Source organism: Petromyzon marinus, chromosome 35, assembly GCF_048934315.1.
Source record: "Petromyzon marinus isolate PM22_M1 ecotype Great Lakes invasive population chromosome 35, UKy_Petmar_22M1.pri1.0, whole genome shotgun sequence".
In the NCBI taxonomy this organism is placed as follows: Eukaryota; Metazoa; Chordata; class Hyperoartia; order Petromyzontiformes; family Petromyzontidae; genus Petromyzon; species Petromyzon marinus.
The window spans coordinates 6403813-6421753 of NC_133701.1; the positions used below are offsets into that span (position 1 = coordinate 6403813).

General features: G+C 49.8%; 1 protein-coding gene across 3 annotated transcripts in view; it reads right to left on the reverse strand.

Annotated features, from left to right (window-relative positions):
* Positions 1–17941, reverse strand: part of LOC116948911 (phosphatidylinositol 3-kinase regulatory subunit gamma-like) — a 152126-nt gene that overhangs the window by 52545 nt on the left and 81640 nt on the right. For all 3 annotated transcript variants that reach the window (XM_032966167.2, XM_032966164.2, XM_032966165.2), the window contains exons 5-7: positions 16401–16529; positions 13278–13488; positions 10368–10453 (exon numbers count right to left, since the gene is read on the reverse strand). In XM_032966167.2, coding sequence (XP_032822058.2) covers positions 10368–10453; positions 13278–13488; positions 16401–16529 — 426 coding nt within the window. The remainder of the gene's footprint in view (positions 1–10367; positions 10454–13277; positions 13489–16400; positions 16530–17941) is intronic.

The window sequence follows — 17941 nt, forward strand, 5'->3', positions numbered from 1 at the left end:
GTGTACTGCGAGGGCTTTTGATAAGTAGCGTTCATCACCGGGCGGGCGGGCGGCTGAGTGGGGGATTATTTCTCATTATCATTAGGAGGGGAGCGGGCGGCGGCGGGGGGGATTGAAGTAAGGAGTCGGCGGGTACACGATGTGCGTGTGAGGGGGGCGGTGGATGTGGGCGGCCGTGTTGGTACACTCGTGCACACGAGCTGATACGTCGTCGCCGCCGCACAGCAGCGTCAAGGTTGAAGGATAACTACAGACGGGGCAGAGGCAGACGTGCCGAATAGCGAGGGCAATTGAGGACAGCGCGGAGAGAGAGAGAGAAACTCAGGATCGCTTCGCCCTGGTCACAACAGCTGCTCCCACTAAATATAAGAGGGGGATTATGACATAATTTCTTGCGAGGAGCAATAAAGTCTCTCGCCTGCTGCTCTTAGTTTGTGCTCCATTTAATATTTGTCCCTAAAAACGTGACACTAGCGTGTGTAAACTGGGTGCGTGAGCGAGTGTGCGCGTCCAGCATATTAATGCCCTGGACGATCAACGCGGTTGGCCGTTACGAGATGATTAATTGAAATACAATGCAAATTCATGATTTGCATACTGCCCTTCACCGAATACCGCCAAACTGATTTTTTTCTTCCAAGGGCCGCATTTAACACCACATACAAAGCAGCGTTTCAAGGTGCTCGCTTTTTTGTTCATGCCACCAAGTTTCAGGTAGGTCAATAAGACACGGTTGGTAAACATATATCGTGGGGGCGGGGGGGATAAACAGATCAGAGTTTCAGCGAATGATGTGGAATGTTTTAGAGATTGATTCTCTGCACAGGCATTAATGCATTATCATTAATTTATTGTAAGGTGCTTTTATATAGCAATGCGTTGGCTTAAGGAAAACTATCCAGGTACTTATTATGTTGGCCATCCCCCACCGATTATAATGTTCACGGAACCGTTTCTAAATGCAACAGTTGTTTTTGCACAGATTTCTATCTACTTTAATGTTGTACTTTATTTTGTTTCGCGTTTGTCTTTTTGGTGACCCTGCTTCCTCTTGAGTTATCGCCTGGTTAAACAAATAATCTTGAAACCTGAGGCCGTTCTGCTATTTCAGTCTAAGTTCAAGCACTTCCCCCTCCCATCTGCCTATGACTCTCTCTATAAAGTGCCTTCTTCCCCACTCTCGTTCTCTGAAAGTAACCTAAAAAAAGCCCCATTTTCTCCCTTGCTCTCATAATGCACCTTCCTTCTCCTCCCCTCCCCCCATTTCAGGAGATGGTCTAAAGTGAATGGATTATTGAATTGATTAGCGACTCCCAAATTATGACTCAATGACAAATCCCTGTGCCCATTTCACATCATCTGCTTTCGTCACCCCCCCCCCCCCGCTGCTGTTTAACACCACAGTGCCACAAACCAATATCTTAAAGGCCAACTCAACCTAGGCCGAGAAAGTCCACCGCGCCAGGTTTAACTGCGAATTATCACCGGCAAATAAATTATCCCTGGGTTTATGCGGGCGATGCCCTGGACTACAACAGCACACCGACGCATCTCACCCACACGGAGATGTGCGGGTGACATTATGGCGGTCGGCTCAGCGACTGCTTTAGCCGCAGAGCATCGTCCTGGACGTCGTTCACGCAGCCTCGTGGAAAGCGCGCAGCAAGGCAGCTGCCTGGCCTGTCCAGACGAACACGAACGGAACTGCTCTTCGCCGTCCATCCCTCTTCAGCCCCCCACCGGTCCCACCCCCTCCTCACATCCACAATACAAGCCGCTGGAGATAAGACAAGTGTTTATGGCTGTCTTCATTAACGCATCTCCAGGGGAAGGCACTGAGGACCACAGCCCTCTCCCAATCAAAGCTTACTCGCACGCAGAGACGAATGGGGGGGGGGGGGTGGGGGGGGCAGTTCATTATTTGTACGCTACCCTCATATTTATCTGTTGCTCAACAAAATGTACACCGAATGTCCTCTGTGTATGCTGGTTGGTTCATTTACACGTGGTTAATAACTATCATACTGCAGAGCCACGTTTGGCGAGTGGGTATTTATGACAAGCAAGGCGTGCAGGATGAGGTAGTGGAGCCAGCACAATGCCTGCCCGAGGCGTCGTCTCCCCACTGATGCTGTTAGCAGACCGAAGCAGGCACTGATTTTAGGTCGAGTCAACTTAGGGGGGAGACGCTCGTTAGGCAACAAGCCCGGGTTGTGGCTTTGGTAGTGCAGAGCACTTACTTTTAACTGCTGCGCCATCGTGCCCCAGCATGCAATCCACGTGTGCACGCATGCACGCACTCCAAATATAGCACAAACAAAAACTAAATAGGCAACAGTATTATAATACGGCAAAGCTTAGTGCTTACATATTTATTCATGTCTTGAGGCTACGGGCTGCCCGGGGGCGGGCAGTATCAACACTCATCCAATTATATTTTCAACGAGCGGAGAGTGATTTAATGCTCGTTTTTTTTTCTTTTACGCACGGGTCGCTTTATAAGGCTAGCGCTAGCCGGAATGACCGGGGCTTTTGCCCAGGGCGACCTGCCCACAGCGCCGAGCAGCACGAACGCCCCCCGCCCCCCCGCCAACCCACGCAAAATGCCCGGGAGTCCCTTTGCGCCAGCGAGATGCATCTCTTCTCCCGCGATGAGCGAGACAGACAGACAGACGAATAATTGACCCAAAAACTCGGCAAAAAAAATCCAGCGCCGGCCCCATCGATGATTAAGGGGAGGGGGGGGGGGCACAGCGGACCAGATGCGTCGCGTTCGGAGGGCACCGCCAATCCCGTGCGAGCATTTGCGCTCACGTGACGGCTTCGAGACCAATTATAGAGCGCCAGCTGTTGCTAGAAGGCAACGGGCACGTGCCGAGGGATGACACGTGGTTGGGGGGCATCATCTACTCATCGATTAAAATCGATGGCTTACAACACCGCATGCATGGAATCAAGTGTTCATTTGTACGATGAAACCTGCGAGACACTAAATAATTTGCATTCTTTGCAATGGTAAGTGGGGGGGGAAAGAGAGGTGGAGCGGGTGGGTGGTACAAGCTTCAAGAGGTGGGTTGTGGGTGTGAGAGATGGATGGGTAGGGGCGAAAACGTCCCGGGTAAATATTTCTTAGACGCAGTAGAAACGCTCAGGGATCAGGCAGTCAAATAAAGGTGTTTTAATGAAGAAAAATAAATAACAGGGAAGGACATATGGCATAAATCGACACAAAAGAACCAGCACAACTTTACCAGTCCCAACAGGGGGGAAAAACGCCACGATGATTTATTTTATGAGAAGCTGAGGTTTTTTGTGGAGGGACCGGGTGTGTAGGTGGTGAGGAGGAGGGGTGAGAAAACGCGTCGCGGGTTTCTCGGATGCCCCTGGGGAGAAATGCTCACAGGCCGCTCCGTTAGAACACGGCCGGGGTGAAAAAACGGGGGCAGCCGCACCCCCTAACCGCCTTATTGCATTTGGGGTAGGCCAGGACCGATGCCCTCCAAAATAGGGGCAACGGCAGGACCCTCGTCGCGAATTCAATCCCGGTGGGAGACGTGTGGCGAGCGGTCGCCACGGTGGAGGGAGTGACACAGAGCGGCGCAGATAATTCTCTTAAGCTTCCTAAAGAAAACTGCAGAACGCCGCTAAGCGGGGGTTGGCTGAGGACACCGCGGGCTCGTTTTATTTTTATTACGTCTCATACAGTACTTTGAGAGAAAAACCCGAGATTTTTTTTTCGCACGAGGCCGCAGAGCGTGCCTGCAGAACTGTCTGCCAATAACGGCTTCAATTTATGAGCCACGCGAGGATGCAACATCCTTTTTTTTTCTCCCAGCGTTCCATCCCTGCAACCCACCGGTCCCCCCACCATGACCACACCGCCTCCTCCCTCCTGCAGCTCCCCCCCCCACCACTCGTGAGCGCAAGCCATCTTTCGAGGTCACCAACTGATACCGAACCGATTTAAATGCACAATAAAACCAGGACGAGTTTCATTAAGTGCCACACATTCATATCATGAAGTTTTACGGCACGGCAACTAGGTCACCTCCTTTTAAAAAAATTTTTTTTAACTAATTCGCTGAGAATGGGTGTCCGTGGGGGATATTTGGTTTATTTAAAGTTTTATTTGCCCGACATGAAAATAAATGCTGAGTTGGCGTCGCTTGGTTGGCAGTACCAGCGAGGCTCCCAAACACAAGGCACACGAGTTAAATCCCAGCCGGATTCAACTTGGTTCCCCGTTGCCATCATCGGCAACAATCATACAAATCACGATTGACAGTGAATATTATGATCAATCATGATCATAATTTTCTTTATCAATCATCACGATTGAATATTACAAACAGCCGTTATCATTAATTGCCGTCACAATTCGGCCAGGCTCGCGAAAGTGAGCGCAGTTGGTTAAGCTGCACACCTTCGTGTTAAGTTACCAATGACTGTCCTATACTGAGATTGGTCCGTCCCCCTTAGGAACTAAATCCTTTGTATTGATCACAGCCTCTGAAAAAAAACTTACAGGGAGAGTGTTAGTTACTCGGGGCCCATCGAAGTCCTGCATACAGAATGAATTACGTCATGCCGGGCCCAAGGGAGCCTTGATGGCACGCTACTTGCGATGCTCCGGCCAGGGATGGAGAGGCTCTACTCTCATGCGATTGATGGGTCTTTATACGACTCACCTACCTAGCGTGTGGGGTGGGTGGGTGGGCTCTTAACGAATGAACCGACGGAGACGCTTTCCACCCACGAATTACGAGAATGCAAGCTGCACACTTACTGGAATACGGCTCCACAGCAAAGTGCTCGCGAGCCTTAGAAATCCTTCGGCGTGGTTTGCTTAATGTCTTGTCAAAGAGCGCTGCGCTCTAACAACGCGCGGTTGGCTCGTGGGTCTCCCTTTCGATTGACAGGGAATGGCAAGGCTCTTTAATGATGGGAGTCATGTGGACCGTCGCATGTCAGTGAATGGTATGGAACGCCATTGATATGACGACTGGAATGACTTCCCTATGGCTGGGAAAGCCAGTATCGATCTCCAATGGCATGATGGCTCGTATGGATTCCTCACCGATTTTCTTTTGATCCTAGTGGATCCCGAGTGGCTCGGCGGTCAGAGTGCTAACCACGAGGGCTGCTCGAATGGAACCGAATCGTTCGATTTCTGCAGATGCCCAGAAATTACTGCGGCAGAGGGGTCTGCTTTATTAAAATAGACATTAAAAGCCCAACGATGTTACCATTTGGAATGGCCCATTGTGTGGTGTATGCAACCCTAATGTCAAATTTGAAAATTACCTGCAACTAAGTTAAGGAAAATAACCGCTCCTGCATAACCAAAATGTCCAAGGTCTCTTACGAAGCATTAATCTTGACGGGCTCTCACGTGGTAACATGGCAACGATTCAGCACAATGCAAAGTCATGTCAAAATGTTTGGAGAATTCACGATAACGACTGCTCACAGTGTGCCATGCTGCGGTCCGTAACGCTCCATCTGTGAACACAAACGCGCTCGCGACATCCCCCCCCCCCCCCAAGTGATTGCGGAAACTAAGAAGCGGTCGACGAAAATGGAGCGGTTGCCGCTGCTGCTGCACACAACTAGAGCGTGCAATAAACACATTGAAGCGGTGAACCCAAGTGCCCATGTTCCTCAGCCGCAGAGTTACACCTGCGTCGCAGAAATGCAAATTTACAAAAGTTCGACTATAAATAGAATGTAAATTCAGAGTTGCGGACAAGTGCACACATGCAGCAAGTCATGTGCGGTTGGCAGCCACCTACAATGATTTAATTAGTCGCACGACTTGCATTGACAATGGGCATAGGGCTGATGACTTTAAAAAAAAAGTAACGAAACAGGAAAATAAAACAATGGTGACAACTATCTTTCGGCATAACCATTTTATTGGTTTTCCAAGTGAGCGAGCAAATTGGCAGTGGCCCGGATATAGTGCCGTATACGAAGGTGCTGCTGCCCTGGATTTCTACTGCAGCTTCCCTAGATTTCTACTGCAGCTTCCCTAGATTTCTACCGCCACGAAATAAAACCAGACAGGGACCTATATATATGGCCCCGGAGAGCCAGCAGGCAGGACACTTGCAACAAACACGCGAGCCCTATCTGTTAGTGCCAGTATTGAGCCGACGCTGTTTACTCTACAAGAGTATCTTTTTTATTTATAAAAGGAGGCGTGTGTTTGTGAACAGGGTTTCTAATACTCTCATTGTCAAAGTATCTTGTTCCATATTACCCAACATTTCGGCGAGCTCCCGATTGTCTCCATGGTATCCCTTATCTTATCCCACTTACTCTGATTGCCAGGGTCTGGGAGGATCAGACATTTGCTGTTCTACCTTGACACAGGCTTGTGCCTCTCGACTCTGAACGCACCTGACTTCTGCGGTTGCAGAGTCAGGGCTTTTTGGTCCACACACACACACACGCGCGCGCGCGTACGTTACGCTTGTGCTTACTGCCATGCCATCTTCACGTGGTCCACCAAACCCAGACCGCGGGTGGCGGGGGATGCTGGGGGCTTGTCGACACACGCCCGGTCATGCGTGGCCCCGCCGTCACGACGGTTCTCGGGATTTTTTTTTTCAGTCCCTGAGACTCACGGCTGTGAGGCAGAGTGCGTGGGTGCAGCAATGGTTTGTACCCCATACGAATGGGGATGCGTCTCAACCCACCCGCCCCCCCCTCCTCTCCCCGATGAACGCTCAGCCCAACCACGGGTTACAAGTGGCATTCGGTCCCGAATTTCAGACAGCGGTCGGGCAATCTAACTCCTCAGACGGCACAGGGCAATTATAAATGTGGTTATTTTTAAAAGCCAAATAAAACCTACGCCTCCTCTCGCCGCTGCTCCTCGTTTAGGCAGAGCCCACGCGTTAAATGACGGCAGCCTTAACGAGAGCAGCTTTTCTCATTATTAACTACATTTAAGCGAACACATCAGTGATGAAGTAAGGAATTAAGGGACTGCGCGTCGGCTGTGTTGCACGGGCACGTACCCAAAAAAAATCCAACACGTTCATCTTTAACGCCGTCCTAGAACAGAATACTGTACAGCACTGTATACTGTATATATGCACATAAGGCTAATGTTTGACTCGAAAGGACCACCACTGCGTAAAACATTTGCACATTTCTTGGATTCTGTTACAAGGCAGTGTTAATGTTTAAAGCGACGGGTTTTTTTTTTATTCGCGCAAATCAGGCTATTTATAAATTCCGCGTATTGATAATATACGTAAATGTCACAATATTGTATGCAAGCAAACAAAAAGGAGTTGATGCCCCCCTCCCCCCCCCGCCTGCATCCACAGTAGCCCCCATACTTTACCACTTCTCTCCTCCATCTATTCCTTCGCCAGCTCTCGCCGCCCCCGCCAGCTCCCCCCATCGGTGCCTCCCTGCAGCATGTGCCTTGCGTCGATGACATCACCCCATGGGCAGGCACGTACGCAACCGCGCACACTCCTCCGCACGTGCCGCGCACGTGCCGCGCACGGGGCCCTACAGATATTTATCTGCGACGTGTTCACAACAATTCCTCCCAAACCGCCCCCCCTATACCACAAAGCGCCGCACCCCCACCCCCCCCACCTCTCTACCCCCCCACACTTCGCGAGCACCAACCTCCTCCCGTAGACCATTCGTGCCCCATTTTGCAAGTGTGAAAAAAAAAATGCCTCTCCCTCAAATCCCAGTAGGGTCTCGCTCGACAAATCGATTGCGCTTTGTTTCACACAAATCCCGTCCACCTTCGACGCTGCGGAATTGGAATGCGATGCAAAATTGGAATAATTGGGACTCGAGCTCAAGTGCCAATCAGATCGGCGGGCCCGAAGATGCACGCCGATAACGCTAGTTGCCCCCACCCACGGGCGAGGGGCCGCAGTTTGCATGCGAAGAAACCCGTTGGAAACAGCACGGGGGTGGGGGTGTCGGGAGCGGACGACGAGATGGAGACGCATGGAGGAGGGAGAGAGGCGAAAGATGATGAGGGTGGTGCGGGGGTGGAGAAGCGAGGACCAGTGGTGCGAAAGGGGGGGGGGGGGGGGGGGAAATCACTCGAAGTGAAAGAGTAAAAATTTGACATTGCGCTACAGAGGCTCATTTCCATGTTAACAAAACGTATGCTTTATCGGGCCTGATGCAAACAGGAATACGGAAAAAAAGCTCTGCGCGATAGGAATATCGCAGGCGAAGGCCGGAAGACCCACTTCGTGCTGCCAGGCGCCACATTCGCGTTACTATAATGCCTTAGAATTCCCAAACAAATCCGGCTCAAGTTGAAGGGCGCCAATTACCGAATTCAGCGCGATATATTTCCCCACACGCCACAAAACGGCCTCCGGGCTGGCCATTGTGCACTGCGGTTGCTCGTAAAGAGGAGCTGAAAGGGTGCATTCGAGTGCACTAATGTCTCCAGTTTGTGCTCATGGAGCCTCGGATGACCAGCGCGCCCCCCTGCACCCCCCCACCCCAAACCCACACCACCTCCTCACTGCAACCTTCAACCCCTACAGGGACGGCACGAGTGGGCGGATGCTTTGCAGCGAAAATAGAGCCCACGACTTGTCACGTTGGCAAGGCGAACGATCATCAGGTGCCACTCAGCACAGGGCAGGGAGATGCCACTTTCCGTCACTATGGCGTCTCAGGATCGCGACAGGGCCTGCCCTTGTCTCCCCGCCGTGCCCGCGCGGGTATTTATAACCATACGCCGGCAAAGAAACGGGTCAAATTATGCAAACCGCGGCAGGCCCCATTGTTTACGTCTGGCCGAGAGCTAGCTTGTGCCGAACACAGGTCACCGCCGCATCTGCCTTAAAGGATTGCTTGCCACTCAGCCTTTCCCACCACCCACCCCCGTCCCTCAAAAGCTCAACCCCTCACTCCCAACCCCTGCCAATTAACAAAACAGCTGTTTCTGCCCTCCTCTCCCTTGGCAGTCGCAGGGGACACGCGTGCACATTCAGACGAGGCAGGGATAGGCAGCCAGACTGAAGTATTCGAGACAGACGAGGGACATGCAAGGGATGCCAGCCTTCTGTGTAAACAGGCAGGAGACAGACATGCAGACAGCTCAGGGCCCTTGGATATAGACATAGGGAAGGCGGAAACAAACAGAGCAGAGATGCTCGGTTGTTGAAAGGGGGGGGGGGGGGGGCGGGTGCAGGGAAAGAAAATGGGTACAACTGACAAGGATGTTCTCGACAGCGAAATACAAACCACATCGTTACTCGGACACATGGTCAGCAGGCCGGACGTGGACAAGACGCGTAGAAAACAGCGAGACAGAAAAAAAAACACGAAAAAAGGGAGACAGAGGTGGGACACTCAAAGACGAACGAGGCTGACGAGATGGAGACAGGCCAAAAAGTGGGGAGTAAGAGACGTTGAGGAGGAAAAAAAACTAATAAATCATGGTCAGCAGCACGCAGGGCCTCATAAATCATTGTGGAGCGTGCAAGAGGCCGGCCTGATATCAGCAATGACTTGCTGACCCCCGCGACCCTTTTCCTGGTGCCCGCACGCACATACGCGCTGCATGCGCAGCGTTCCAATGAAAGATTTTCCTTTAATCCCGTCCCCAGCACCGCACCAATGCCCTCTCCCCGATTACAGTCGCCCAATGCCTCTCCCAGCAGCCAAAGCACCCACCACACAGATGCAACAAGAAGAACAAACGCACTGCAAACACCTAAAAAAATCCACAGGCAAAGTAACGATTCTGCATGGCTGCGATTCGACGAATGGCCATGGTTCAGGGTCACGATTTAATTGACGAATTGATTTTTTATTTGCCCTCACGGTACATCTATAAATATATCGAATCAATAGCGACATATGATTTGTAGAGGCGCATGAGAATTGAAAATAACACATTTTCACAAGCAATCCTTAATGCATGCACTTAAGGTTATAAGAGTCGATTTAAGTTGAATAATCATTACGTACATACTAACGTGGATTTATCAAGATTTTGGGGGGAATTTGCTCAACGAGTTGGAGGTTACGGCGCAGCGACTCGAGAGGAGGACAGGCGGCGATCAAACGATCAAAGCCACCGACCCTCCCACGCGGTTGCAAAACTAGCGGCCATCGCACGGCCTACACACAAAGGGCGGTACTCAAACCCACGTGGACTGTCCGATACTTTAACGAGGTAATTACACGCTGCCGTTGTTGTGGCCACAAGAGCAGCCGCTGGACCTATTAGGGATGCGACGTGCTGGGATGTGGACACGGGGTGGTGGTGGTGGAATGGTCGGGCGTGCGTCGGGAGTGGGAAGTCGGGAATGGGGAGGAGGGCGGCACGGTGGGTGGTGGGGGGCAGCTGTTACCTGGAGCAGCTGGTGTCTCCTCGTGTTCACATGACCGGATGAGGGCCTCCAGGATGCGAGCCGGATGGTCGGCCTTGGACTCGTCACTGTTGGCAGTGGAGGATGAGGAGGTTGATGGGGGTGCACACGAGTTCGCACGTATTCACACACACATGGACACGCACACAGACACGCACACACAGGGGCACGCATGCAAAGGGAGGGAAACAACACATGTAATTCCGTGTTGCCAGAGATTACTGTACATCACCGAAATCTTTCAGTTGATTAAGTTTGTATTTTCTTGCTACTCGAAGGAGATTTGAAGGTAATGCATTGCCATTAAGTTGCTCCGCTGTATCAGATTGAAGAGGCAAAACAGTTTACAAATAAATAATGCAGAATCATGAAAAATTTATCAAAAATATATCAGTGCAAGTTGGCAACAATTTCATTGTCACAAGTCACATGTATGTACGTTACAAAGGATGAAGTTTGTTCAGCAATACAGGTGCATGCACCCTTATTTAATTTTTACCTGTAACTCGGACAGAATGCAGTGACAATTGAGACAATAAAGTGACAATGGGCCATTAACAATATACCGATTCTCAGCCTGTGTTAGTCACCGTGAGCCCAATATGGAACATTACTCGGGGGATATGGATGCAAGGGAGAGACTTTCCACCATCAGCCTTCTCTCTCAAGGGGGGCAACAAGGAAACAACACTGCACTGGAAGCGTGGGAAACACGGTCCGAATTCTCAAATTCCTCCTTAACCCTGGCAGATGCCCACGTACTGCACAGGTGTCAAAACAATTCTGGCTTTAGCCACTGCCAGGGGCAGGGTTGCCACCTCTGCGATAGACAATAAAACACCACATCATGTGAACAAGACTAGCTAACAATGAATTATGTTTCATGTTCCCAGACAGCTACATCCAGAAGAGGAAGATGCAGTTGGCAAACCTGCTGCGCAACTCACAAGACGGCGCCAGCCTCGGTTTAGACGGCACGATGGTTCATCTCACTCGGTGCCACACCCTTTCCCAGCGGCCATGCCAGCGCTCAAACCCGAGTAGCTCCCTAGGAATATAAGCCTTGCGCTGGAGGTCGACCTGTCGCTTCCTTCCTCAGCTGCCAGGGCAACCGACAAGGTTGCTAGAATCCGGGATGGAAGAATGAGGCGGCTAGGAGTTGCTCGTGTTCGTTGCCCGCTCACCCGCTTAGCCTGCACAGCTACCCAGCGTGGGGAAAACCAGTGCCCGGGGTTATCTGGGTACCTTGGCGACCGCTCGGTTGCCATGAGCAACCATCTGCTGATTCAGAGCAGCCCGCAGAGGAGTGCGTGAGGGGTGGCACTGGGCCAAGAGCATGATGTCATACTACGCTATACAGAAAGGTGACCTCATCCAGTAAAGCGGCAAAGGGAGGGAGATACAGGGATGGGGGGAGCGAAGTGGAGGGTGGAAAGAAGCATTAACGGGAGACAGGAGTCCGTTGAGGGAATGGATAAATTAAATAAAAAATCAAAACCAATTAGGCCAATCTGTCATGCTTTCAGCCGATAGCACGTGCATGGGGGAGGTTTTGGGCTTTCGAAATGTATCGATTGGGCTTATTTTATTATCGGTATTATTTTTCCTCCCTCTGCCTTATGTTTGTGTATCGGCAGGAATTCAGTGTGGGGAGAAGGAGCTCTTCTCATACACGCTCCTTGCCCGCCGAGCGAATGAGATTTACGCTGCGCAGAGACGGCGCGGCGAAGGACGCGCAGTCGGGAACGGAGAAGGGTGATGATGTGTGATGACGATGATGAGCGAAACCCTGCTACTGCAGGTGAACGTCGCTGAAGGGAAAGATGTTGTTGAAGGAATGAGAATTAAAAAAATGGGGAAATAAATCGCTAAATATATTTCAAATATTGCAGAACTAATATTATTTCATCAAAACGAAACCAAATGCATGGTCTTAACATATTACATAGCTGAACATTTCTGGCATGGATTACATTTTTGGGTAAATATTATCTTTACAGTAGGGAATGATATTGTAGGTGAAATGCAGACAACACGGTATATGTATTCATACGGCGCACACACATGCATATATGTACACGTCTCCGCTAAAAAAAACCTTCACGCTCAATATTTTCGCACAACCACTGCAGAGGAGAAAGCTGCCCCATAGTGAAATTGACGCCTGGCCCATTCATTAACTTGCAAGGTCACTCCAACAACTAGACCAGTCACAGTCTGACGTGCCACACACACACCACCACCAACCGTTTCGACGAGCTGAGAACCAGTGCTGCGAAATGGTGTGATTTTGCACACAAATGGGCATTCATTTTTATGGTTGTGAAAAATAAATTTTCAAAAAAATTGCGTGCTATATTTGAGGCTCCACTCTACCAAAACGATTACTTTGGGGCTCTTATTGCCAGAGGTTCGTTCGGGTGCGGTACAACCCAACGAACATCCAACAGCCCCGAGTCAAATCAAAACACCCCCTAACTTACAGTCAACAACCACTTAGCTCGCAAGTCTTTCCCACTGCACAAACGAGCCGCGACGTGGCCAGCCTGGCTTTGGTCGAGCCGGGTTGTTTTTCTCCACTGCAGAAGCCTAGCAGAGCCATGCCACTGACATCACATTGCCATAAACGAGGCAAGACGCATGTAGATGACGTGGTGGACTCACGAAATTCGCACACACGATGAACGCTTCATTAGCCCCGGCTCTGGTGCTACTTGGGTCAGATTCAGATGTACTGCGAGGCTGGCGCATCGAGGTTTGGTTCCAGGTTGGCATGGCAGTGGAAAAACCATTCCTTACCATGAGAGCCCTGCATTGGTTTGGATTAGATGTGCCAGTGGAAAAGTTTTCTCCGGCTTCATGGCAAAACGAGCCAAAGATCGAGTGACTGACCTGGCACGGAAGATGAGCGGGCCGAGGCTCTGGGCGAGCGCACGTTGGGTGATGCGCCCGCGCGCCGCGTGGCAAGCCCGCGCCAGGTGGCGGAGCAAGTACCGCAGGGCCAGGCCGTGCTGGATCGGAACGTCCACGCCGCCGCCGCCGCCGCCACCTCCCTCCAGCAGGCTCCGCACCATCTCCGCGCAATCGTTCGCGTTGAACGCCTCTGTGTCGCACACACGAATGGCAGGAGAACACAAATCAGGGATCCGCATGCTTTAAGCCCTGCAGACTGTCAATGCAGGCGATGGGACAGCAACGGCATTGTGGAAGAAAGTGGCGGCAAGTTTCAGAGATATTGGCTGCTAACAATAATGCACTTGGGCAGGACACATCACGAATAGGGATGATGGTCAGGGGTTGAGTCTAACAACAAAGAGGCAGCTTGGACTGGTTCAGATATCACTCGCTATTGATGTTATTTGTGGCCAGGAATTTACCTCAGGTCACCAATTCATAGGCCAGTGTGTTAACTACTGCACCACTGCTCCATCCATATATGATAAAATATTTTATTAATCCATGAAATCCTCATGCAGTGTCAATACTCTTTCAGTATGGCCCTGCATTGGAATGTTTGGCAAACTTAATCAATATTTGGCTTACAAATATAAAGGTATGACCAGTAGAGTGTGCACGTATAACAACACGGCCTACAAACTGTACACAGCCACCGGGAATCACGTTGGGGCAGGAAGGAAATAAATGACAAATAACGACAAACACAAAAAAACAAGTACGGCAATAACATTGAAGGAAAGGATTTCCTGCAAAAATAGGTAAAAAAAGGGAAGGTTCCACAAAGCCAAATGGCCCTACGAAATGACTCTAATTGCGAGCGGTTGTTTCGCAGCTTGCGTTAAGCTTAGGGGGCAAGGCTGGGCGACCGGGGAAACAAGCCCCGGTGGTCTTTTTTCCCCGTCACGTCATTCAAATGAAGAAAACTGGGTACCCACGTTGGGAGGAGCCAGGCCAACAAGGGACGGCACGCCGATGAATAATTAACGGTGAGATTTTGGCTTCGTCCCCCGTGGAATTGAAGCCGAGTTTTCGGCCACGTGGCGATTGGCTCCGGGGGGTATCAGGGGAAGGGGGCTTCTCCTCTCACATGCCAGGTTCTCCTCTATTTAGCTTATAAGATACCCCCACATTCTGATTCGCTAAATTGTGTCAAAAAGGCACGCAACCTTTGCCAGCTGCCGAATAGACAATTTCCCAGCAGCACGTAAACCGTCACACGTTAAGGCGTCTCCTTTGAAAAGAAAATGTACGTCGAAATAATGTTGTGGAATGAATAGACTACTCGGGGGGACTTTGGGTCAATATGGCTTTAGAGAGCACACGTGACAATTGAAGAAAAAAAAGAGAAACTTAATTTTTACGCTCATGTATTTGAAAAATTAAGTGCACGTATTTGTATTGACCGTTTTGTCAATCCACTGCTGGATAAGGGCCCTCCCCATGCCACGCGGGCCGTGTGGGTTAATTGACCATGTTTTACCACTCTAGCCAGTAATGAGGAAGAGTACAGATGTGGGAGCGCGGAAGTATGGATTTTGCTTGCATTGCTTTTTGTTCCCTGCATCCCTGCAGCCTGTAACATCTGTTTTCTGTACAGCGCTCATCCACCCAAGCACTACTCAGGCTCAACAGTGCTTCGAATCCAAGACCTGGATGATGACAGCGGGCGCATTCCGGGTGAATTGGTCAGAGGCTTTTGGTTATTATAGAGTCGTAATAACCCACAAGGAATGTGCCGAGCATCACGGCGGTTGATTTTATTATTTTCAACGTGCAGTCGCGATCGTGTTACCGCCTTAGCGACTGTAGTGACGAGCGGCAACGGAAGTGATCGCGCTAACGCCACGGCAATGGATGGACCCGGTGCCTGCCATGAACTACAACTCTGGCAGGAACACTTCATCGAGCTGGAGCTATATAGTTGTTATGTGTGTATGCTGAACTTCTTTGGTACCGTACGCAGCCGACCGTGCTAATAAAGTCATGATAACCTCAGGTTATAAGAGTTGCGCGTTTTTAAATGCACTTACATTATGGCCAGCTAAGACATTTGGCCGGTGCGGAAGAGTTTTCTGAATACCCTCGGGAGGGTGTCTTTGCAGTTCCCTCTTTCCAAGGCCTTCCGTGAACATAGGCACGGCAAACAATTGCATGGCTACACCTTTACTTATGTCTGTGCCTAGAACAAGCCAAAGTTTCTGCTTCTCTGATATCAGCTGTATAGTTGGCACCAACTGCAGCCCCAGCGCATCATGTAACTCGTCAGTACTAGCCACGGCACGGCAGCACCAGATGCTGTGCATCACTTTCACCGTGCGCTGCCAAGCGGTGGCGGATGTCAGAAAAATAATAAAATGATAGTAGGGATAGATAACAAAATGGTATCGGGTATTGAGGCACGGGTTGAGTTTCGGCCCTGAAAACAAAATACTGGCTCACGAAGAAAGAGATAAAGTAACTCGAAAAAACAAGGAGAAGCAAAGATGTCATCTGTGAGTGTATTCGTGCCAATACTGGCAGCACTGGAGATCCAGGCCACGGTTAAAATCCGCAGCCAATGATATCCAAGCTGGTCATGGCACAACCCTTCACAACGTTGTACTAGCTGGCTTCGTGAGGTATCATCAAAAATGCTGATCACATACACGGTATGAAAACACCTTCATCCAGCAGTGGATTGACAAAAAGCTATACATTATTATTTTTACATTCTTGGATTCAGAATAGTTTGCTGGTGGAGGCAGCAGTAACATTGTGGAGACAAAGCACCATTGTTACATTTGCCCATTTAAAGAATAACAATGGTACTGTCCTGTGCTTTTACTGCATCCAGCAGTAGATGGACAATGGGATGCAAAAGTAGAATCATAAAACAATTAAATAATAGTCATTTTGAAATTATTGATGAGGCGGTTGAACCCTCCTTTGTACCCTGTTCCGGATGCACAGATGGAAGTGAATTGTGGGTGACGGATCCTAGGGGAGATAAGTGTCACGATGGTCCCTGTCCCGTGCCCGTGGAGATTTGCATACGTCACGAATAACGGGCGGACCGACCTGTCGTTTTGAAGATGACGTCGCTGACGGAGGTGGGCACAAGTGGGTTGGGCAGCTCCTGCAGGTAGCACTTCAGTGCGTCGCCCACGGCGTTCACATCCAGCTGGTCCACGTCCACCGCACTAAGGTCTGAGATGCCGACAAAGCGCAAGGAGAGACAACGTCAAGGTCGCGATGGAGATCAAGGTCACGGGCCTCAAAATGAGATGCCCAAGCAAGCATTTCTCTCTGGCGGCCTGCGCCTTGACACTGCGAATTCACGAAGTTTGACTCTGGTGATCCTCCCATGTTCATTGATACAGGCGGGAGAAAGAGGCTTGTAGTTCAATATCTCTTTTGGCTGTCGTGTTTTTGTTGTAAGCCGTTATAACTGTATAAAAATGGCACGAATAAGTGTAACTAAAAAAATCTACACTCGCACACAGTTTTGCATTCAGTAGCCTCAAAACACTTACAAGATAATGCGTGTGACGAAGATTGATAAGTATAAGAACAATTTCTAAAATACAGTACTAGTGAAAATAAAATGAATCTAAACGCGTTAACCGGATTAAAAATGTTCTAAAGAAATGCTGTTCACCCCAACGGAAATGAAATTCCCTGCCGTTTTGGCACGCGGTTATTTTCCTTGGGCCTTCCATCGGATCCTGTGGCCTAGAAGGTCTCGCAAACTCACGCCAACCCTGGCCAATAACGGCAGGGACTATTTCTTGCCTTCCCGCCATGTGAATACCTGCGAGCATATTTCTAATCTAAAAAAAACTAACATCCACGACACTCCCAATCCACATGCCTTCAACAGGAAGAGCAGGAATGTGGCATCACTGTCATGTTAACCTTGACCCCCGCTATCAAACTTTAGCCATGTAATTCACGGAGATCACAAAACATGTAACGGAAAAGGCGTGCCTTGCTATCTCCTGCGTTTCATTTGGGACAGGTGGCGATAACAGACTCCTTAATGGGCTCCTGCCCCGCTTTTAAGAAAATCAATTGATAATCTGGCTTTAGCTGTTCAATAAATAGCAAGTGCCGTGTCCAGTTAATTTCCGTTAATGCTTCACAATTTGAATGTATAAAGCACCTACGTGTGACCGCGTCTCATGATGATGCACAGAGACACGAGGAGGAGGGCATGCAGATCAGGGGGACGAGCGCTGAAAAATGGGAGTTTATTGTAGAATTGATTATTTGATCGAATTGATTGAATTGATCTTCACGCATCGATTGCAATGCTTGAGAATAGCTTATTTTCAATTTGTATTTGTTGTAATCTCGTTCGGAAGTTACGTTACGAGCAAAATCACTTGGAAGTTACATCACGTTTTGACTTTGTTTTTGGGCTGTACCTGTGGCGTTGTTCGTCATGATGCCTGACGTTTTGCTCTACAAGCCAGAAGCTTCCTCTTAAACTGAACAACACACGGTGCTAAAAACTAATTTATTTAGGAACTGCTATTTGTGTTTAGTTGGTTGTCCTTCCCCCGCACCTCCAATTAGCATGATTGTTCTACGTACAGTGTGAAAGAAGTTCTACACAC